Raw genomic sequence first — 24,444 nt, forward strand, 5'->3', positions numbered from 1 at the left:
GCTGTCATAACAGCTAGCAAATGTATCCCAGTTTCAGATTTCTCTCAAAATGTCATTTTAGACCTTAGCCTTAATACACAGCATTCTCATGGCGTTTAAATCAAAGACTAAATTTCTTTCGGCGGTGATGATGATGTTATTTCACTTCACCGGAATCTATTTGCATCAAAGGGCCAGGTGTGTGCGTTTGAAAATGTTAATTCCATCTAAATTAAAACATAGGCAAAGTAATGCAGATGAATAGCTGCTCTTGGGTCTGAAGTTCAAATGCTGACTCCTTCCCCTGCTGGTTCTCATTAATTGCAATATCAAAGGCATTCTTCATGGAGAAAGTCATTATTTTCTAATGTAACATCAAACGAAGTGAAGGAGGGAAGTGTGGGGGGAATTAAATGACTTTCCTCACATGCAATCCACATTGTGTTACTTTCAGATGGATTGAATAAATTGAAAGATTTTTTTCATATGAATATAAAGACCGCATCACTCGCTCATAATTAGTCTTGGATAAGAAATTCAGATGATCCAGTAATGCTAATAAGAGGGATTCTCTCTCCTCTGTGTCTACACAATGATTTCATGCACAGAGAATGTATTCCCTGCTTCACATTTAATTAAAGCTGCGTGTTTGAATATTTCTCAGTGGAGTCGATCTGCTTATCTGCTTATATGTGCATAGATGAATCTACCACCTCTTACTACACACAGCTGTTTCTTTGAAAAATTTGGACAAGACAAATCATTTGAGAATCAAACAGACCTATAATAAAACACTCTATTCATTTCTTACAGTATGTGTCCTGTTTAGCTTTTTTCAGAAAAAAAGGTAAAATTGTGTAAAAAATATGAACCATAGATAAAAGACTTTTTTTTTAGAAATCAAACAGACAGGATGCCACTAGCATCCTAAGCATTTAGATTAAACTAAGCTCTGTTTTTTTTTATTTTTTATTTGTAGTGCAGCTATGATGAAGGATGATCAAATTCTGTGTACAATGAAATTATAATAGAAAAAACCCAAAACAAAACAAAACAAAAAAAATAAAAAACAAAAACAGGGCTTATGTTTGGTTTGTTTTTGACAGTTGGGTTCGAGTTTTGGGAACAGCATGACAGAATGAAATCAGTCATCTGCAACAGAAGCCAGGACGTCCCTGCTGTGTTGCCTTTGGTGCTGTTAGCTCTCATGAGGTTTAACCATTAGATTTAACAGCAATACACTACCAAAGCTTGAAGAATGTGAACTTTAAACACAAGCTGTAAATTGTGTTCCTTTAAATGCAAAATGTTTGGGTGTAACTGCTACAAAATGTCACTATACTGTTTTCTTTGAAGCAAAAGGAAAAAGCCAGTAGGTCTAAAACGTATTGATTTACATTTTTCCAAGTCATTGATTACGCTGTTGTAATTAAATGAAGCACTGCAGGATGCTGCATAACCTCTGAGAGCTTCGCACGGTAGACACCTAGCCCTAATGCACAGTTATACTTATATAAGTAAAAGTAAAGGAAGCTTTCTGGGAAATGGCTCAAGTAAACTTTAAATTAATCTACGAGAAAACTACTTGAGTAGAGGTCGATATTATATTAAGTTGCATGTATGGTCCAAAGGTTCTTTTACCAACTGTGAATGAAAAAAAAAAAAAAACAAGTCTGCTATATCTTCTTTGTGGCAAACAATAATGTATTGGAATCGTACTAAAACCATAAAGAATAAGACAAACACAATATCCTTTTCATTACACCTATGAAAGCCAAAGCCATTTTCAAGATTCATCTCTCTATTCTTATCTCTATCAGGATGGACCCCGCTGGTCGATATTTTTCATACTGCAGATATTAGATTAATATCCAGGCCTATAACAGTCACAGAAAAATAGACTGAATAACTCCAGAGGGCTGAAATAACATGGGGAATCTTTACTTTCAGTGTATGCAGCTGGTGCTACATGTAATATGTTAGCCTAGTTTGGAAGGAAAGGACTAATGTCTATGAGCTACCCCATAAACTAACTTGACATGATTACAGAGAGGATTATTTAGGGATTATTACAAAAAAAAAATCAATTAAAAAAACAAACAAACAAATAAATATATATACGCACACATACTGTACATACATACATACATAAATACACACACACGCACACACACACACACACACACACACACACACACACATATATATATATGTGTGTGTGTAAGTGTATATGTATGTATGTACACATCTATTTTATCTAACAACAGTTAGCTATTTAGCTTAGTCCCAAGTATAATTTGTAAGTGTAATATGACATATCACATTATACAGGATAAGTAGACAAAGATTATTGCATCATCTTTACAGGATGTCATATGAGGTTGTGAAAGATTCAGGTGATGAAAGTGAAATTTCTTATGGTTACATTTACATAAACAAAAATAATAGGTAATAGATACAGATAATAGGTTAACAGGTAATATAGGTTAAGATAGTTTACAGCTCCAAGTTCCCTGTGCAGGATAACTGATATGGTTGGAATGTTGAATAGAATTATTTTATTTATATGACCATGACAGAATAATGGAATCATGTTATTTATATGGCCATGATGACGTTCTTGATTTTGCTTTGCTTTGCTTTCATTCCAGAATAAAAAAATTCTAAATAAATATTTCTTCAGTCTCTGTCTCTGTCTCTCTTTCTCTCTGTCTGTCTCTCTTTCTTTCCTTCTTTCTATCTCTCTCGCTCTCTATCTGTCTCTCTCTCTCACACACACACACACACACACACACACACACACACACACACACACACACACACACACACACACACACACACACACACACGGTATACTGGAGAGAAAAGTATATTAGATATTTCAAAATGAGGTTTTCTAACTTCATCTCTGAAATTCTAAATGGAATGGGACCTTATGGACATATGAGGGTTAAAGATACACTAATCATTATTTAAAGGGATTTAAACACTATGTATGTATGTAATGGCATTTCACTGTAAATGTCACACACTATGTACGTTATCAACCTTTATAAAGGCCATTGTGTGAGCTATAATCAGCACATTACCACCACGACAACGAGAAAGAAATCCGCTGTCCCTTTAAATAACACACCGAATGACGGATTTTCAGCGTGCTCAGGAAAAACGCTGTCGCCCTGACGCTGACTGCATCACACCCGGACCCCACCCACTCTCCACGTCGATTGGCTGAGGAGATGATTTATTCAAACGATCTCTCAGAATTGATTGGTTGAACATTCCGGTTAGTGGTACGGTCAGAACGAGCCGTTTTGTTGTGTGTACACAGACGGTATTGACGGTCAGGCGTAGAGAGCGGAGCGGTCTCGGCTCGGGAGACGCACGCGCACACATAAACACTGACCTGCGTTTTAAAAGGCCGCGACTTCACCGGATTGTTTGTTTTATAAACTACGAAACTCACTGTTTGATCTATTCGAAGTAAACTTTGCCTTTTTTTTATTTTTTATCCGGAGGTTTTGAATGGATTTCGCCGTGTAGTAAGAACAGTCTCACAGCCTGTCTATTTATTTATTTATTTTGCTCTTGTTAGCTCTTCAGCTATTTTCCGTTAGCGATATTTTAATCTTCTAGCTAACTTCGTTTTGTTTTTTTCTAAGTTCCTATTTGTTGTTATGGCTTGTTAGGCCAACCTGAGGTGTAAAACCCACCATGTTGAGCTAAAAAAAAATGCTTAGCAGCAGGTGCTTTTAGCTCTTTTCTTCCCCGTTATTGTGGTCGGTGAACGGAGTCCGATATGCGGCATGTTGTACCGGAGCCGCTTCACCGTAACCGGAACACGAAGCTCGACACGAAATCGCTCACAACCGATTAAATGCTTCAGGACAATTAACGGAAATTTTCGGGTTTAAACCACGCGTCGGTGTTTTATAATTCCTCCCTAGGACAATTTAACAAGCCGGTTTGGATAACCTGTTTTTTTTTTTTTTCTTTCTGTGGGGGGGTTTCGGATTCGGTCCCTAACGCATCGACGAGTGAAGGGGAAAAAAAAAATCAGCGGACCGATTAAAAAAACCGTGATGTTACGGATCCGAGCGACACGTCAGGCATGATTTCTCAGGGAATAAAGCTTGTCTGGCTCTAGGAAACGCATCGACGCTTCCATTTATGGTAAATATATCCCATGAATCTTTTTATTTATCATGTAAACAGGGAAGTGACTTTGTGTGTGTGTGTGCACCTTATAGGACGGTCGTTAATAAAAGTAGTCGGATTTGTCTACATTCCTGTTATTAGAAGGAAATGAAACCTTTTGGATGTGTGTGTGTTTTTTTTGATGGTGAATTGAATGGTGTGTGTCTGAGTCCATATTGTCGGAAATGCGTCTCCTTTCATGTCAGCTGACCGCCCCGATGGATGTGGCTGTAATAAAAGGGGGCCTTGTATGCCAGAGTCCCCGTGGTTACAGGAAAAGGCTTTGAAGTGCACTATTATTGGCCTTTTCAAAGCCACACGGGCGAGGCTTCTGGGAGAGAAAAAGCAGGACTATAAACCCTGAAGAATAAGTTTACCTGGTGGTAAAAATCAGTCTGCTCCAGGTGACGTGTGGCTCTGACAAATGAGCCGGTCCTCCTTTAATAACCAGTATAGTTAGATTCATTTCCAATCTGATTTAGGTCTGATCTATGATTTCATCCCTCCGGCCGCGGCGCTTTATAAAGTCGTTTAACATTTTGGGGCATCCAAGGAGTGGTATAAACATTGTGGCCTTTCAGATGGGGCAACATAATTAAAGTGTAAAGAAAGACCAAAAGAGCCGTCTGCCAAGCCTCAGGGAAACGGCTTTATTCGTATGTCATGGTGGTTACACAGGACCAGCTTTGCATGTTTGACAAGTGCTATAGTGAAAAGCAGGAGAAGGGAAATCTTAATTTCGGATGCCACTCAGATGGGTGTAGAAAGGAATGTGCTGACCTTTAAAAAGCCAGAGTAATTACTTTTCGATTGCAGGTACAGTACATGAACTTCAGTATCCGACAGACAAAGGTCGAGGCTGCATATTAGTATAATTCAACGGTTAGCAGTGGCTTTTGTGTCGTGGTGTTTCGGTTGAGTACCAATTACCACCATTTCGTATCTGCCAAGGAGGCAAACTATGGTGGAGATGAAGACGTGGACTGTCCCCTAATGTTATGTCCTATCAGCATTTCCACTATCTCTCCATGAAGACATGAGATTTGTCATCTCTTTTTCCTGACTGCTCTCTTTCCCTGCTGCAGCAGTTTTTCTGTCCGCATTTGCTGGCTAATGGCCTTAGGGCTTGCACTCAAAACACTACTGCACTTCCTCATTATCTCAGCCAAGATGCCTTTGGGACAAGCTACTGTGTCTTACACCCTTTTATTGGTGCATATGTGTCCTGTTGTGGTTAGTCACATTCATCTTATTTCTAGACACTAGTCACTTTTGGCATCCGAGTACAGACGGGTGACACAATTTACTGCTAGGTTTTGGTTCCATTCAGACAGAAGGCTCATTGCAAATTAGTACAAAGTTCTTATTAAAGTCACCACCATCATATGGTGAACCATCTTGGATGACCCCATACTCCATCCACAGGGCATGAGGGCTGATGATTCGATGAGGATGGAAATGATGACGCTGTTCTGGTGGTTTGTTTTGGCCTAATGTTTAAAAACACTTTTAAAATTCCTTTAAGTATTGAGGAAAGTAGAAGCAATGTCTTGCAATACACAAGGGATTACACAAGGCATTCCTCAGTCATCACAAGGCTGGCACAAAGCTGCTTTGTCGATACATTTAGCCTGTTTGTTAAACAAAGCCAGAGATAAGGGTGATCCAGGAAGGTTGAGTGACCTCAGAGAGCGGACGCCTGGTCGCTAAGCTCCACTTGCCACTTGGATGATGTCAATCTCTCGGTTGCTAAGCAATTTTCCCTCTGCATCCACCGTAATCACCTTTTATCTCCTAAGGACGTCGTGTGTAATTATAGGCCGTCTGCCATCCTTTGAAATCTGCCTAATTGGTCTCTTTACTTTTATGGGATGAGGAGCCGGGGTGAAAGGGGGCTGCAGGGTAATGTGGCTCAAGCAGGTGGGGGATGTTGCTGAAAGCGTTTACTCAAGATTACAGAAGCATTCTGGCCTGCTTTCTGCGTTTTCCTGCCACCCAAACAAAAAATCCAATCCATTTAAGGCAATTTCACATTATATAAGGCTTTGGAAACGATTGCCCTGGTTTCTGAGCAGTCTAACCTTTTTCTCATTGAGCGGGCAGCAGGTGGAGGTCACTTTAGATTAGCGTGTACCAAGTAAAGTCCATTTTCTCCTGGAACTCTTTAGTCTTTCTATGCCAAGTCATTCATTAAGCACTCAGGGGGGGTAAGTGTTCTTCCCGTGTGAATAGCCTGCGGGAAACATTTGGCCAATCTTTGTTCCGAGTTCTTTGTTTTATTACCATTTTTAATGACTTGAAGGAAGCAGCGACCCTTAACAGCGTAATGAATTGCCCTGCATGCTTGGTGGGCGGAGGAGTGCTTGGAGCAAAGCACACAGTCCGGGTTCTGCTCTGTGTACCAGTAATGTCCGCTGTACACACACAGGCCTCTCAAAAGAGCAAACTTCTGTAACATGCCGTCACAGTAGATGACAGCCAGTGAAATATCTAGTCATAAATAGTTGCCAGAGGAGTAATGTTCTTTGGAGAAAGAGCTAATTCAGTTGGCCTGGCAAATTTACATTTGACTGAGCATATTTACATTTACACCTCGCAGCCAGGTGAGAAGAAATGCTGCTAAAGGTTCTGTTAAAACCCATGTCCTCCTCCTTCTTTTTTTTATTACAGTCTCTGATGCTAATGTGAGTCAGCGAGCTGCTGTTTATCTCAGGCTACTTGTACTTTGCGCATCTGGTTAAGAGGTTACCCTTTTCAAAAGGAGGGGAAAAAAATCTTTGTCTCCTCTGTGCCTCTGATCCCAATTATGCTAACTATCAGAATTTTAACCAGGGCCCTGGTCTCTTATCTCCTAATCCTGAAGTAATAGATTCCATTAAAAATGCATGAGGAGCTTTACGGATGAAGCCGCCGCCGTTGTCTGTCAAACGGTCTCCATCCTCCGGGAAACAGCCCTGCTATCTTTTCACTGCTCAGAGAAGATCCCATTTCCACGGAGAGGGGAGGCCGCTTGGCGCGACGCCGCCAGCCAGCCGTGGCCTCTGCTTCTCGCTCAGCAAGGCTAAATGTGGCCTTTTGATGTAGCACTCAGCTTTTGCTCCTGCCGGATTGCCAGCATCACACTGAGGGCTCCTGCTGGAGGAAGTGGCAGAGCGGCCACCCCTCTCCTCCACTGCTGTCACTCATAATAGAGTAAGTGATTTGGAAAAGTCCACAGGACAGGCCATCGGTTTTAGACGTGGTGGTGGTGGTTGGGGGGAGGGAGGGTTGTTTCTCGACTCCAGCTCTCATAGATCAAACCTGCAGGATGCACATAAAGTCAATGGAAACCTGATTTTGCATGGCTGCAGCTATATTATTTGATCAGCCTACAAATATATTAGTCGTTCTTCCTCGTAAAGGCAATTTTGTTCAGGTTACTTGATTCCCTCAATTAATGACAAGAGAGATACATTAGCTGGACAAGATTCAATGTTGGAAAGTGGACCTAATGGCAGCATGTCACTTTAGTAGGACTCGAACAGAAATGTAATATAGAGCTGTGATTGGTTTTCATCATCGGTCAAGCCTGCGCTATATTGCCTCAGTCAGTGTGTTATTTCGGTGCGACGTGGCTCGTTCCCCCGCCGTGTAGGCAGGATGACACCGAGGGGAAGGAGAAGAAATTACCATAGCACTCTTATGCTAATCCTATCTAACCGGCAAGTGAAAGAGGGCCAGGCTTAAACCTTTTTTTCATTATTATCTAATTATTAACTCAGGATTTTGAGCTGAGAGTGGGAAGTGCTTCTTTTATGTGTGTGTGAATGTGTGCGCATGCATATGGATGCTTAAGTAGGAGCGGAAGGTTGTTGAGGCTACTTGATTCTGGTTTTACTCATTAGATTCACCTCATAAGCTTCAAGTGCTAGAGTTTGTAGAAAGATGTAAACAAAGTGAAGGATTTTAAAGTGGTTCCTATATGAGAGCAGGTTGCGCTTCATGGCTTTTTGTTTGAAATGAGAGGAAGATTGCTATTTTTATGTAAATCTGGCTTTCCTGACAGTCGCTTCCATCTAAACCAAACGTAACAAGCCTTTGCTTCTGCTACCTCGCTGAACTAAAATATTCTGCTTTGTTTTTGCCAGTCACGCAATTAGCTTTCCATGCCTAATCCATTGGTTTTACTCTCTGGCCCTCAAAGGGATTCTACACAGATAAGATTTGATTTAAAAGGATCTCGACATTCTGTCCTTCGTGCACATGAGGGAATAAAGCCCCCCTCCTCCAGTTTTCCTACTGCAACGTGACCTTATCTATGTATACACTCCTCTTTTCCCAGCTACGCACTGGCGCACGTACAATTCGACAACCTTCCATCTAGTTACCTCCAGGCTTGAGAGAGAGATGAAAAGGCTAAAATACCAGAACGGAGGGGACAATTTGTCTGCTGAGGCGATCTTATCAGAAATCCTTGGAAGACAAAAGATCGGCAGTGGCGTGCAGGACACTTATCTCCCCAGCAGGCCCTGGCTAGGCAGCACGGAGGATGATAAGCGGCCTTATCAGCGAGGCTGATGCAGTATAGTGGCAAGGATTTGCTGTCCTTTCTGGTCGAAAGTTTTGTCAGCCTTGCTCTGCGCTCGAGTTTGTGAGAAGTGACATCAGCGCTTCAGTGGAGGGATACTAGGCTTTCGTGGGTCATTAGTTTCTGTGTGGAGAAAAATAGCAGCAACAATGGACTAGATGATAAAACTCCTATAAGCAAGTTTGCAGAACGCTGGCTCAGGCTCTGATCCCAGACGGAAAAGAATGAAGAATTCGCAGTATGATAACTGCAAAGCCTTATATCTCGGTATCAAAGAATGTCAGGCTCGTGGATTGAGTTGCCTTTGCACGACGTGGGCGCAGAAAGAGCGGAACGGCATCCTCTGGAGAAAGAAGCTTTCAAGGCCATTTGGCGTAATGGAATTAAGGAGACAGACCGGCTGTCATTCAAAGAGACATTAGGTTGCCGATAGGGAGCACTTTTCCTCCGGGCTGTTTCTGATTTCTCAAGCCTTTGTTGCACGCTCTTAAAACAGTCACTTTGCTAAAAGCTGTAGGAATACACATACGACCAAAGTCTGTATGGCAGGACGAACATCAGGGGACGTGCCATAGGGTCGGCACATGCTTTGTTTTCTGCACTCTTATTCGCTCTTCATAAACAAAGCACTTTGCTGTCCTGTCTTTAAAAATAAAATAAAAATTGGGGGAAACGGGTATCTTAATGCATTTTTATCCCTCAGCCACTTGCGAGTGTAATGGATGGCAGTTTCACAATTGTCTCTCATTTCCTGTTGATAAAGCTACACAGGCATTTCCCGGGAGATCCCGTATTTGTCTTTTTTTTTTCTTCTCCCCTTTACCCACCCGCTTCTTCTCCCCCTCATCCAAAACCTGTATCTTCCTTTGACAAATGTGCAGTAATGGAAGCCTTGTTGTGAAATTGGCCCTCTCACAAAATAGTGGAGAGAAAGCCTTTTTAGCCGTTTAGCTGTCTGTGATCACAGACCGGCTGTTTGGTTTGAAGAGAGGCTCTCGGTGCATACTGTGTTGAGAAAAAATGTGTGTGTGATGGGGGTGGAGGGTGTATATGATTTCTCCAGGCTCCTGACAAGAATGAAAGCCAGGCTGTTTCTTTTATCCTTCTGAGGTGTAGGCAATCAAGTATATACAGATGGCTTTCAAGCTTCTCCCCTCCAGTTTGCTCGGGCAGCCGTCGTGTGGAACCAGCAGGAAAAAAGGAGAGTAATAAGTTGGACGGGAAATAAATCAAAGAGGGATTTTGGGAGAAAAAAAAACAGGGAGAGTGAGCGAGCCTCTGTGTGTGTGAGAGAGAGAGAGACGGAGAGAGCGACAGAGAGAGAGAATCAAATAAAATGAAGGATATGAAGAGTCAACAGTCATTAGCCTAAAGACTGAGAACTAGGCCAGCTTCTGCCATGGAATCTCATGAGGATGTCAGATTAATTTGTTAAAATAAAAAGTAATTGAATATATATAATGATTGGGGTGAAGGTAAATGTCAGAGTGTAAGAACACAAACTATTAAAACATTAACACCCCCTCACCCAGAACCCTTTAAAGTAGTACAACAGGTCTGTATGCTTTCGGAAAAAATGTTTTAACCGCTTTCCGATCCGGCTCTGTTTGCTAAATGCAAACGTCGTCGTGTTTTGCAGGTGGAGTTTTATTACAAAACAAAACCCTCCTTCACCCTGATTTACACTCACATTTCTCTCAAAGCAAGATAAACCATGGCTTTTTAGGGTTTAAATCCCTTCACTTTAAAATTGTTTTTTGCTGTGGCATGCTATAGATAATTTACATTCATGTCACTGGGGCCACCTGTCAAATGACTAAATTAAAGGATTATCCAAAGAAAAAAGATGAAAATTGGATTAGAAGGGACATCTAGATAGATGCTTTTCATTTGTAGAGCCTTGAAAAGATAAAGCTTGCCTGGCCTGCTTTGCCTGGGATGTTAATCCTATAGTGGCATTGTGTTGTTATCCCTGTCAGGGTTGCCTGTGGATGTACGTCTTTATATAGCTTAGCAGCCGAGAACAGAGGGAGGTGAGATTTATGGCCTGCTGGGAGATTGATTAGAGCCGTCGAGCACTCAGCATGCACCTCAGGCCCACCAAATCCCACCAAAAAGACAACCGCTTGCTGAGTCATTACATTACCATCTTCTTTGTTTCTGTGCACCTAAAGGGCAGACATTTCGTACAGCCGGCCTGACCAGGCCGACCACCGCAGGATGGTTTCCTCAGTGTACGTTCATGAAGAATCAGAGCAGTAAACAGGAAGCAGATCCAGATTAACACACACGTGACGCGAGCGCCAGATGAAAAATTTAGAAGTGACTCTCCTTTTTCCTTCCCCGCAGATTCCTCAAGGCTTTTCGCAGCCGTAGAGCCTAAAAGCTGCATCATGCTGGCGTGCCTGCCGAGAAGACAGAACCAACCCGCCCAGCACCCGGCGTGTGCTGCCAAGATCCTGGACGCTCCCGTCAGCCTGAAAAGTAAGCATAAGGGACACACAGGTTTATTCGATTTTATTAGATCATTAGGACTGTGCTTGGGGATCAAAGATGCATGTTATAAACAGATTGGTAGGTGGGCTGTACAGTGTTGACTGTAGAGTTGTAGATTTTTTTTTCTTCCCCAACTGTAAATGTAGCTTCAGTGTGAATTCATTTGAAATTCTCAGCAGACTTTTTATATATATATATATATATATATCTCCTTTTGCTTTGAAAAGTGCACAAAATGATACCTACCTCTGGCAGGTATCTGCTTTAGAACATTACATTGTGGAAGTATTTATTTCGTTTAATAAAACATTACAGAACTACAGATGGTAACATGATGTGATCTCGATAGTGTAATGATTCAGTGGTATTGTGGGGTAAATCGGCCATTTAAAAACATTTTACGGAACATTTAGAAATTTGATGTACAAAAAGTCGCTTTGCACGTATTCTGTACAAAACGGCTCACGTCCCCCACTTGTCTTTTTTTTTTTTGACATTTTAAAGCCACTTTACCGTAAAATCTTCCTGTCAGCATTTATCACGTTGTTGGTAACAGCTGAAAGAGACAGTGGCTGTGAGGAAAGGCGACACTGAGCCAAAAACAGATCGCTTTGTTTTAGTTCTGGTCAGCAATGCGTCGTCGTTCTGTGCTTACGATCGCTGTTGCGTACGATTCAAGTTACTATCGTGCACGGGGTGGTGACAAAGGTGGCATCGTAACATGTTTGCATGCTAAGGAGATTATGAAAGTTTTTTCATCTCCTGTACAGACCGCTGAAGTGTGTTTTCAGGTGGAGGGGAAACGTGAGAACTACCGGATGTATTAAAAAAAAAAACATGTTGATAGACATCGATGCATTTAAAAAAAAAAGTCAAGGATTATCTTTTGTATATTGTATGGTTTCAGTGAATTTATTGCATATCGGCCACTACCCGGATATTAAAAATGTCTTTTTCTGCTAGTTTTCTTTTTACTCTTTAGTGGCATATTGTGTAAAGACATCTTCAATGATCTTTACAATGGCCACCCTGTTTAATAATACAGGGATTTGAGGCTTGTTTGTTCTTTAAATATCGGCTTGCTTTAAAACTGGAGCATGTTTCACGGTGGAATTAGCGCACACCTGTACAGCACAGTTTACCAGCGTAGCCAGTCCACATCTCCTTTTCATGATAAACCCTTATTTCATTCTCAGACAGGCCTTTGTTTTGGATTCGGTTGTGCAACTCGCTAAAGGTGTCTGATGTGGAAAGTTAAAAGCCTCTTCCATCTCCACTACATCTGGAAGACCAAAAGGCCCCTCTGGCTGCAATAACACATGATTTGAAGTAGAGCTTAGCTGTTTAACCAGAGGCGTTGGAACAGTTTCACCAGATCCGGCCGTGCTGAGAAAGCCTCTGTTACGGCGGATGCTTTTATGAACAAGGTGCAGAGAGATGGAGCAAAGAGAAGGAAAAAAAAGAGACTTATTGGAGTAAATGGCTGAAAAAAAAAAATCCCATGGTAAATTCAATTTTCTAAGGTAACCTAACCTTTGATTTTCATGGTTTAACCATATTGAGTGGATGATGGATCCTCTGTCCAGACAATGGATTTTTTATCCATTAAGGCTGAGAGCGCTTTTTTCATTCCAAGCCTCTGTAGTAGAAATGAAAACGTAGACCAAACTCTATCTATCTACCTACACATTATACACATTTATGTGTGTGTATGTATATATTTAAAGAGAGAGAGTGAGTGAGAGATAACTAGCCCAAGATTATATAGGATACATGTTTCTGTCTCATATTTATTCAAGCAGTGCCACTCATGCTTATGGGGTTACTTTAATACAAGTTTAAAAAAAAACAAAAAAAAACGAGGGCTCTCTGATGCAAAACGTGACTTAATGAATTAGGCTATTTGCTGGAATTAATTTGCCTTAATTAGGCCTCTCCAGTTCGGCGAGAAGAATAGCAGACTAAAGTGGAAGGTTAGATAAGAGAGCGAGAGCGAGAGCCCGAGAGAGGGAGGGAGAGAGAGTGGAAGAGCTGGAAAGTAGGGAAGTTCACCTTGGTCTCTACTTACTCCCCCAGTTTCAGGTTTATCACCAGTGCAGATCAATCGGTGCTCTTTATCAGTGACGGCAATCGCACCGTCTTTTAATTTAATTCATGAGGGCATTGACGAATGCCGCGCAGGCTGACACGCTTTCCCTCTGCAAGGGCGGCTGTCATCACAGACGGTGGTTTTGTTCCCCAGAGGAGGAGATGTCTGAAGGACAGCGTCGGTCACTTTGAAGTGACACAAAGTCTAAAACTGTGTTTGAGGACTGAAGGCTGATTAGATCTGCTGCGTCCGCATCACGCCGATCAAACTGTTTAAATAAGAGGCTTTTGGAGGAAGCTTTTAAATATGAATTTTATAGGTTGCATGTTAAAATAAACCGGTTTGTTTTATTATAAAAAATACCTCAGAACCTTCATTACATCTGAGAAATATATACTGTAATATAAATTCAGATTTTAAAATGTGAAGCATTCAGGATTCCTTGAACGTGACCTAAACATTCACATTATATAAAGCGCATTGGATGTACATCATGATTATAGAAAGCTAGCTATTTGTGTAGCTTGATCATATTAGATCTTATTAAAAAAATTATATCGAGATACTTCTTTCCACTTCCAAGCTCCATAGCAGCTTTGCAGATTCGTGCTCGAGTGGGATGTCTACGAAGAGGAGATTGTTTTCTAAAGAAAAGGAGTGCTGGAGCGTTGAGTTTCGAAATGTTATAGAATCCACTGACCTTTCTCTAATTGAGAGTTTCACACGGTCGCTAAGGGCAACTCGGACTTTCACAAGTCCACACATCATACACTATTGATCTAATTTCTTCACTAGGCAGAGGCTAAGTAACCCTACACTGCCTGAGCAACCCCTATAGACTCCTCCATGATATTAAATCCGTACCGTCTTGGTTTATAAAAGTGGTTCAAAGTGATTTTCATAAACATGGCTTTCAGAGTCGGTTAATTATCATTACTGTCAGCATGCATTACACTCACAATTAACGAGAGTGCATTTTGTCGTCCTCTTAAGTCCTGGGCCATCGGGACCGAGGGACATTGATTATTATTCGCTGATTATTTGCGTGCAGAGAGCCTGCCTGGCGTTCGCATAATTGATCTATGTACGCGGTATGCATCATCTCCTATTAGGATTGAATTTTGTTCAGTTTGATCAGGGAGGAGATAAAGCGAGCAATTTCAACCGGAATAGAGTTTGAAATATACCTTAATCAAAGGTAAGAGAGAAACAATTTTGAGATCCTAACATGAGGAGACTATAAGCATTAAAGATAATTGAGCCTGTTGGCTAACAATGAGCATTTTGTCAATAAGCAGTCTCTATTGTCTTTTCCACATACACAGTGCTAAAGCCTTTCTGATTTTCCTTTTAACAACTGGAGCAAATCTCCATGTGCCCCTACCCTCCCACTTCCCCATCCAGCTGGGGTAAAAACCTCATTGTCTGCCATGTTATTAAATATTAATTTGGAATCAGTGGAGCGCTTGTCTGCTAAACGCTGGAACAGAAGGGCTCTGGTTTGCCACAGGCAGAGCCTCAGGCAGCTCTCTCACACACACACACACACACACACACACACACACACACACACACACACACACGGTTCTGCTTCTCTGTGTCCAGAGCCTGATGTGCTCTGACAGTCCCAGCTCATGTCACTCAGCACACACCTCAAATCCAATGTGCTTTACATGTCTAAGGCTTGAGCCATATTAGGTGTTATTCTACCCAACGCTAATTTTGGGTTCTTCCTTCACTAAAACTGCTGTACTATTATTTTCATCCCCTCATTGGATCTCTGGAGGTTTAATGGTTGGCGTGAAATGCAGCTGATGAATCGTTGGAGTTGCAATTGCCTTGAGGCATGTGTCATATCTGTTATTCTGGAAAGGAGCCCATGGTGGGACTGTAGGGAATATACAGTGCATATGTCTGCCTCAGCAACTCGTGGACCGTGTTTAGCCCTGAGGATTTATCAGTCAGCCACATTCCTGGCAACATGTTGTGACTGTTAGCACCACATCTGCCAGGCAGAACTCGGGGCTTTGCCTTTAGACCTGTCATGATCATTAATTTTTTTTTGTTGACAATTATTTGTCATACAAATACACGGAACCGAGTGAATAATTTGCATTTCCCCCCCTTTTCTTTCCTGCAAACTATTGTGCAGATGTGGATAATGTCAGCAAAAAGTGGCTTGAAGTAGCAAATTAATATAGAGATTTCATTTTCTACAGTTACTGTTAAGAGGAAAGACAGTCGTGCTTCCTATTCAAACGTCGTTACGTGCATGATCTAATTAGAGAAAACTCAAAGCTGGAAAGAACAATATTCAACAAAAACATGTAATATTGCTAAAAAAGGTTTTCTGTGTGCTTGAGGTGTTTGTCGAGCAGTTTATTTGATAAGTAGGCAATAAAAAAAAACATCAAATAGGTAATTGTTGCAGCAGGTATTACACAACAGAATAAATGTTTATCCCAAGTGCATTGCACAATTCAACTGGATTTAATCTGCTAAAATGAAATGACAATGAACTTATTACAAAAAAAAATCCTGTGATGAATTAAAGAGGTTTAATTAAAGGCCTGTTGGCACCTTTCTGTCATTATCTTGCTTTGGAAAGCATAAGATATTGACTTTATTATCCGAAACCAGAGAATCTGCTCTGAAAGAGTTCTTTTTTTCTCTTATGCACACTCCGCACATTTTAATGGCTTCAGGCAAGTTAATGGAAATGCAAGTGATTTGTAATTCTGACTATGGAAGATGATGGCAATATTGCGGTAATCTCATGAAAAGTATCTGCTGTTTAAGCAACATAATCTGGCCTCGTCACCTGCTGCCCTACGTATGCATGGGCCACTTTTCAATGGGGTGAAACGTTTCAGAACAAGTCACATGCTCTGGTTTTGGTTCCTATACTTTAAACATTATAAACTCTCATGATGGAGGGTTTAATTTGCTTCACCGAGATTGAGGAACAGAAATGATCACAGACATTCAGGTTTGCTATTATTAAGCTTTTCACTCGTTTCCCCATCATAGATTTTTCCCACCTGCGATCAATCTTACTTTGTATGTAAGAAATTTGGCATCGTGACAGCTCTAAACGAAGCGTTTCAGTCGTGAGTGACTACGGAAGTGATTGAAACTATGTGGCTCTTCTTATCACGCGGATGATAGTAATGGGAGCAATGCTGTGGGAAGAGCTGTGCCTCCGGTTAGGCTGTTTAGGCATGGCTGCAATTTGTTTTCCCACAGTGCTGAGCCAAATGGAAAGTAACACTCGTGTAAAGTGCCTGGCTCATCTGTGCCTGACTTCTCAAGCACAGATAAATAAGTGCTGACCCCTCCAGTTATTCTCTTCTCACAGAGCCTCCCATGAAAGAGACACTGATGAGGTGAACTGGGTGCATTTGTTTGACATGGACATGTTTAATCAAATGAACTTCATTGGAGGGTTTTTTTTTGCATTGCAGAACTTCAGGACCGGTTTCATCAGATGTATGCCGGGTATTGGCTGGGAACGGTGTACGAAGGGCTCCGCACTCTCATTCCCAGCACCCTGCTATTATAATGTGACAGCTCCACACATGGATGCCTGCTTTTGGATTCATGTCAGTTAGTATTAATGTCTCTTAATATTAATAATAGGAGCTTTTATTCTGTGCAAGCTTGGGAACATTTCACGAGGGCGTGACTCTCCTGAGGGAGTCGGTTCACGGCCTTGCAAACTCGCCAGGGCTCCATAACCGCGTTTGGCGTCAGTGAAAGCGTGGCAGCGGTGAGGTATTCCTGGTAAAAACCTACCGTTCGATCTGATGCACACTTGAAATTGACATTGTGCATTTCAGGCTGCCATGTTTTAACTGTTGTAATTCTGTTAAAGGGGATGATTACCTCCTACTCACCTGATTTAACTGGAGCATTTTAACCACTCAGCCGAGCCTTTGTGGTACTAATGGAGTGCTGCTGAATCAATCGCTCAACAAATGCACTGAGAGTGAGTAGCAAAATGCCGCAAAAACTTTTGTGTGGATTTGAATTCTTCCATTTTAACTGCAGTTTTACTGCTTGTGTGTAGTTTTTTTTAAAGGAAAAACAATAATATCTGGGTTTTGAGATTGAATGTTCTGCTAAAACATTAGTTACCTATTTAGTGACCATAGATTTTGGTGAGTCAGGTTATGGTATTAATGTGGTCCTAAAATAAAATGAAGTTGAGCAGCTATCAGACTTGACTTATATGATGTGTTTCTGTCTAGTGAATTTTTCTCAAATAAGCATTTGAGACTCAGCAACATGCAGTCATCCGGCTGACTGTCCAGCAGCTCGTTTTAAGCGGCTTTAGGCATAGCTTTTGTTCAAGTGTGTTTGATGCAACAACACGATTGACAGAATGATTGAATGAATTCATTATAACCAGGTTTGAAAGATTTCGGCAAAATTTAGCACTGGATGTACAGGTATTAATATATTATAGCTATACATTTTTGTCAATTGTTGGTCATTAAAAAAGGCCATTTAACAGAATTTGAAAATGATGTAAATTAAAAATTTTCAAATACCTGGAAATGTACTGTATATAGTGTCAGACGTTCCCCTATGGACAAGTCATCACTGAAATTAATATTTACTAAAATAAACAATCATGATGGAGCTGTAGTACAGCAAAAAGTGACTTCATTTTTGATAGTAATGTGTAAATTGATTATTAGATATTAGATGACCAGAAGCACCCAACGGACTACACAACATTATTCTCATATTTCTTTGCAAATTGTTTTTTACCCTTTGTAGCTCAGACTGATAGCCTCGTCCTAAAGCAAAGCTACCAAGTGGACAACCTTGTCTTTTGATCGTTAGGCCTGCGTTTTAGTAACGAAGCCTGGTGGAAACGCAGGAACTGAGTTCCACCTTTTTTTTTTTTGTTAGCTTCAGCTGTATTCCCAGGTAATCAGTGATTAACTCAATCAGCTACAAACAATGAGGTCTCCTCTGTGATCTGAGGGTACTGCTTTAAGTGCAATCATGGGAAAAAGGATTGGGCAGCTTACTGGGCTGAAATCTTTGTGTGCGTTCATATTCTTAACATTTTTTCCAGCATGCAAGTCAGCATTAATGCTTGTGTTTTTGCCGTGCACAGTTTTGTAGCTAATGAATGGTAGGTTCCATATCTTCATACATTTTGTTTCCTTTCTTCAAACCTTTTAACATACCATGTTCCCATTCCTGGGTACTGGTCTTGTCATTGTCCTACTTTAAAGAGTTTGTTCTGTATCAAATGGCGTGTGAAGTTAATTAGCCGAGTGTTAATTGAGATTTCAGAGTCGCTCTCGCCTCCCCTCTTCCCTTCAGGGCCGACCTAATGTAATAGAAGTCACTTTTGAGAGCTTTGTTTGATCGAAGGGTTGACCTTGCCTCTCTGAGCTGCGCAGTGAAGCAGCATGTGTTTGATTCCCGTTCTTTCAGCTGTAGCGCTGGGAGCTCCAGGTAATGGCCTTGCATGCGTAAGAGCACTCGCGTTTGAATCCCATGTGTCCCACCTCAGGCAATCCTGACACTAGAGAGGGAGGAAAGCCACTTAAAAGACTTACAGAGTGTAAATTGGTAAGCACTCCGAGAAGCCCCTGGGTAAGGCAGACTCGGCAAATAACAGTTTGGATTTAGCGGTGTGTCTGCTTGAGTGGCTTTGAGCAGATGGGCTACTAAATTCATCCATAGTCTTGGAGTGGACCTTGACAGCGTTGCAGTCAAAGAGGTTAGCAGTTGGTCTGCTCTATGTGATTAAGTGCTTAGGGTCAGAATGCTAATCGTTTCCCTCTGTCACGCTCTGTAGCTAACAACCCACAGCTTTGGCAACAACTTAGCCACTTCCCAAACTACTCCGCAATTCATTATGCATACTGAATCCACCAATATTTCCATGACATTATATGTTGCCAAGGTTCTGGGGCGTGCAAAATGATCTTTATAGGAGGAGAGCGGTGCTGCATATCTGAATCCTTCAATTTACGAGGCGGTCCAACATGAACATTTAAGTTTCTGGTGTTTCCCCATAACAGCCCCTGAAACCAGGCCAGATCAAAGCAGCACACTTTTAAGGCTCTGCTGTCATGATCTGTGGACTTTCACAGATTCTTAACAATGACATAAATTTCTGCCCACCTGTACATCTATTTCTGGGGCTTCATCATGATGAATGACCCCCTGTGAGCACTGTGTGACTGCAGGCAGTGTGTTTTGCAGCAAGATGCATTGGTAGCACTATCCGTTTCTCCTCCATCCTCCATTTTAAACACCCAATTTATTTCCTTTATGAGATGGATCTTGTAGATTGAATCATTTTCACAGTTGGAGGCTCATTGTGGGCTTGAAAATGAAATGAAGTCCCAAATCACTCCTGAAAAGAAACAACAAGCAAGATCACCATCACATTCTCGAGCAATCACTTGTAATGGCTTCTTTTACCGAAATCAGTCTGAATTGTCGTATTTAGGACTGTTTCCGCCGCTAAAGCCCTTTTACCTGTCGCCTGTAAGAAGGCTGCAGTGGCTTTTGCTGACTACTGAGTAATCTAGTTTAATTTTAGCACTTTTCTTTTCATGTCAGAAACTCCATAAAAGTGTCATTCTCAAGAATGGCCATATTTTTTTGGCAGCAGATCCATAGCTACAGTATGTGGAGCACTTTTTCTTCCCTTAGTTGCAGCAGTTTAAACAGCCATGAAATTGTTTGAATAATGGTCTTTAAATCCAATTTTGGTTTGTCCCTCCAGCTTTCCTGTACACCATTGAATGTATGTCCCCCCTGGAGATTTTCCATTATTAGACTTCAGGTTAGGCTCACTGCTGTAAAAATGGTCCTATAACCATGTAATGTATGCTTGTTCATCTGTGGAAGTCGCAGAGCATCAAGAGCACATGGGATCTATACCATGGGCCAGTTATTTATGGCGATTGCCAATCTTATAAAAAAAAAAAAAAACTTGCCTTCATTCTTCACTGACCATAACCATCTGAAGTCTGCTGCCTCGTTCATTCTGAAGGTATCAATCAGACTTTGTATCATCCAAAGGTGATTGACATTTGTACTTTCCTTCTCCTTCTGATCTCCAGAGCTGACTTGTGCTTACATTTAAGTGGGTTGCATAGCCAAATGCCATGAAATGAATTCCACTCAAGCCACTGAAACAAAATTAGCTCCCCCCCCCTTCTCGTCATCTCTTTCTTGATTTCCCAGGGTAATCCAATTTTGTCCTGAAGAAAGACCAAATTAATTTCATAATGCACTGATCAAACATTGCCCGGGGTGTCTCCCTCCACAAAATGAGTTTTTAGAAAGATGCAGATGTCTAAGGATGAACATCCACAAGAGGAAATGAGGCAGAGGAAGTGAGTGTGGGGGGTAAAAAATGGGATATAGCAGACAATCCTGTATCTCCATTTTTATTGGGCGATTTTTCTTGTCTTATGTCTACTCCTTGATCATTTTTACTCATCCAGTATTTATCACTTTCTTGTGTTTATGCTGAAGAGCGCAGAACAATCTGCTTTGTCAGACAGCAAAACCCTCAATTGGCGATATTTGTTTTTGTTCATATTCCGTGTGCAAGATTCAGTATCAAACTAGGGTACAACAGGAGTGTATATTCTGTCTAATCTCCACTATATCGTTATCAAATGACCTCTGTAGGATACTTGTGCTTGTGGGTACTTGATATTTGCTAGCATATTTTTAAAAGTGATTTTGTATTTTGTCATGCAAAATACATGGTTTCTTATTTGTATTTTACATATTCTCTCCCGTTATGTAACTAATACCATGTCTGCTTGCAGGTGATCTGAGCTCAATGCAGTCTCCACGGTACCCTTCTGCTGCTGAGCTGGATGCCTACGCACAGAAGACGGCAGATAGTCCGCTGTCTATCAAGATCTTCCCATCCAATATCAGGGTCCCACAGCACAAACAAATTGGCCGGACTGTCAACGGCTTGGATACAACAGGCCAACGCTACAGCCCTTACTCCCAGCCCTACTCAAGTGGCTACCAGGGTTTGCTGGCCATTGTCAAAGTCCCCAATGTGACCAAAGGCATAGTAAAGAGCTCTGATGGCAAGAGGACTAAACTATCACCAATCCAGATGGCAGTAGCACCTTATGCACCACCCAGCAGCAACAACTTGGCACACCGGCACAGGCAGAGGCCATACAGTTTGGAGATTTGCAAACCTCCTGAGGTGCACAACGTTCCAGTGCCACCCAATGTCATGGTACCAGCTTCTGCTACATCTCTTGCTAGTGGGCAAAGTTTGGCTCTAGCTTCCCATTCAGACCATGTGTCCCTTGGCATAGTGAGACAAATGGCAAGGACGTCCCATGCCCAAGGGCTTCAGACAACTGTTGAAGATCAATCCAGCCCATCTCATCAAGCAGCGACAGGCTGCTTGGATTCCAACTTCAGCATGGACATGGCCAAGACGACGGGCTACATGGACACTATGGAATATGCGATATGGCAGTCAAAGCAGCAGAGACATCAGCAGCAAAAGCAGCACTATCCACAGGGTCACTTACACAGGTACAGTGCCAACAGCAGCAGCAGAGCTATTATAAGCAGATCTCCAGATGTATGCTTGCCCCAAGGTACCACTCAGATTCCATACAGGGCTCATGCCCTCAGCACAGGCACATGTGTAACAGGCGTCACACTGGACCAGGTAGGATCATCACCTTTGAACTGCGCTACCAAACATGGTGACTTCTCTGCTGGCCAGTTCTTTGCACCTCATTGGAACAGCACGCTTGCGACACCTGACAGTGATTGTTACAACCCACAGGATCTGCCCCTAGGCACAGTGGGGCTTGGCCACAGCCATGGCCTTCCTCAGCGCCAAGCCCACTGTGTGCCGCAGCAGTACCCAGGTCTTGGCCTGTGTTGCGGGTTGCCAGGCCGAAGCTTGTGTCAGGCATCCCTGCTCAGCAGCAGCCTACAGTCTCTGGAGTGCCTGATCAGTGAGATACACCCACCCTGCATCAAGGAGCGCATGCTGGGCCGTGGGTACGAGGCCATTCAGCCCACGCACATCCAGCTGCCTGTTTTTAGATAGGGGCATCAGACAGTTGATTCTAGAAGGTCAAATGTTGACTGTTGGGATTAGGAGATGAAGCATAGATTTGCTATCAGACACGCCTCTTGTGGATGTGTGTCTTTTGGTAAAGGGCTCAGCGGGTTTCTGCAAAGCTTAAAAGGGTACCAGTGCTTCTCACGCCCGCAAAAGATTGGAGTTTCAGCTTAACTCACGTTAGCTAGACTGAGTTCATGTACTTCAAGAAGTACTCATATTCCACAATTTTGCAGCAACAGGGATTTTGTGGCATCATACTATTACTTTTCATCCAAATGATCTGAATGGAACCATTTCAGATTAGCTGCCAAATTCTCAACAGGAATCAAACTGCCCACTATTGCAGGACATTGACACTTCAGGTCTGTTTACTCCAAAACCATAACTAAACTGATGATGTATGTTTAGTGAACTCTTGTTGGCAGAACGTTGTATAGCCCTGCTAGTACTAAATCATAATAGTTATGATTTTTCAAATTGCACTGTTATAAAAATCTATTAAAATGACTCTGGAATGGGTTGGTTTGGAAAACATTTCATTTAAAAAGAAAAAACTTGAATTCTTTTACTTTATTATGATTGTGTCTATCAGTAGACAGGCATATTTATAAGATTCTTTATTCTACTTGTTCCATCTCTGTTTGTGACCAATGATTTCTTTTTGTTATAATGGTTTTATCCAAATTTTCACCCGTTTCTGGCAAGTTGATCTAGTTGTTTGTCGTCTACTGTAGCCAGTCCAGTGTTTTTTTTTTTCTCTTTCCTTTTTTTTTTTATTTTATTTTATTTTAAATGCCATTTATGAATTTGAAGTACAGACTGGGAAGCATACACTACTGAGCTGGCTCCATCAGCGACCAGATGCGAAGCCACGAGTTACTGTGACTAAGTCTTAAGAGTTTCAGCTGCATTTCAGTGTCAGTGTTCATGTTTTATTCATTATTTATTGACATTTGATTTTCTGTACCATGTTAGAAGATACTACCAGGATATCTGAATATCGGATAAAAAGAAATGGGGGGGGAACATTTGCCCTTGATTTTGTTTTTTTCAATCCATCTAAATGGACTAGCTTGAAGCATTGTTGGGGTAAAATGGCACACCGTGGGCTACATGTTTTAAAAAGTGCAATTATAATGTTGGCAGATTAGCCCTTTCCCTATGTTATGCTTCACTGACTATTTACTACTGTATGTATGACTGTCTGAATTCCCCTCCACAATTAAGATTGTCAAATAAAATCTAATTGTTTATTATTATTTTTTTTAAATGAATGTTGGCACTAACGTCGCTCCCTCTGGAGACATTAATCATAAATTCCGAACTAGCTTATAAAGTCAAGACAGGCGTAACACTTATCTTGGAATAAACACAGTATAATGAGTACATGAGACGAGTCATTTATAACGTGTAAACAAAATTACAAAGCTGCTTTCAAATATTTGTTCTAGAACACGGTTCTGGAAAGCAGTGGTTGTGGTTGTGCAGTTTGGCTTCCAGGTCTGTCATTCGAGTTGCAGTTGGGGCCTTTTGGCAGAGAAGCAGCAGAGCAGCGATACCCTCTGAGGGCAGGGCATTGACGTTGCTCTGGCTTTATCCACCCTGGGGACAGGGGCTAATCAGCTTTCAGTGTGACCTGAGCTCGCACACATCTCCTCCACCTCTTTTATCAGCTCTTCAAGGGCATTGAGAACAGAGAGAGAGTGTGTGTGTGTGTGTGTGTGTGTGTGTGACTGAGTGAGTGAGTGAATGAGTTAGAGTGGAGCAAGGTGCTGACGGAAACCAGGCCAGGAGGCTGCCATTAGTTCCAGAAACGGAGTGAAAGGCTGAACAATGGCAGGGCTGCATGGCATTTGAGTCGCACACAAACCATGCAGATCTCATTACCAGGTATAATTACTGGCACACTCCTGAACTTTATGTGCTTATCCCTTAGAGCTACTTTTCTGCAGGAGTCTGATATGAATGTATCTGCATACTGGACCCGAGCCTTGGGTTATCTTT

At 41.7% G+C, this 24,444-nt stretch overlaps 1 protein-coding gene across 4 annotated transcripts; it reads left to right on the top strand.

Annotated features, from left to right (window-relative positions):
* The first annotated feature begins 3,281 nt into the window (after positions 1-3,281).
* On the top strand, positions 3,282-23,688 carry LOC113638450 (protein FAM222A). Of its 4 annotated transcripts, XM_027139671.2 has the most exons (4): positions 3,282-4,152; positions 10,918-10,977; positions 11,093-11,227; positions 21,152-23,688. In XM_027139671.2, exons 3-4 carry the CDS (start codon positions 11,137-11,139, stop codon positions 22,420-22,422), a joined length of 1,362 nt encoding a protein of 453 aa, XP_026995472.1. In that variant the 5' UTR covers positions 3,282-4,152; positions 10,918-10,977; positions 11,093-11,136; the 3' UTR covers positions 22,423-23,688. The 4 variants fall into 4 exon arrangements, with proteins under 4 accessions (XP_026995472.1, XP_026995470.1, XP_047660982.1 ...); XM_027139669.2 differs by lacking the exon at positions 10,918-10,977 and having other exon boundaries at positions 3,283-4,152; XM_047805026.1 differs by lacking the exons at positions 3,282-4,152; positions 10,918-10,977 and adding an exon at positions 16,793-16,930 and having other exon boundaries at positions 11,092-11,227.
* The last annotated feature ends 756 nt before the right edge of the window (positions 23,689-24,444 follow it).

Source organism: Tachysurus fulvidraco, chromosome 20 (assembly GCF_022655615.1).
Source record: "Tachysurus fulvidraco isolate hzauxx_2018 chromosome 20, HZAU_PFXX_2.0, whole genome shotgun sequence".
NCBI lineage: Eukaryota > Metazoa > Chordata > Actinopteri > Siluriformes > Bagridae > Tachysurus > Tachysurus fulvidraco.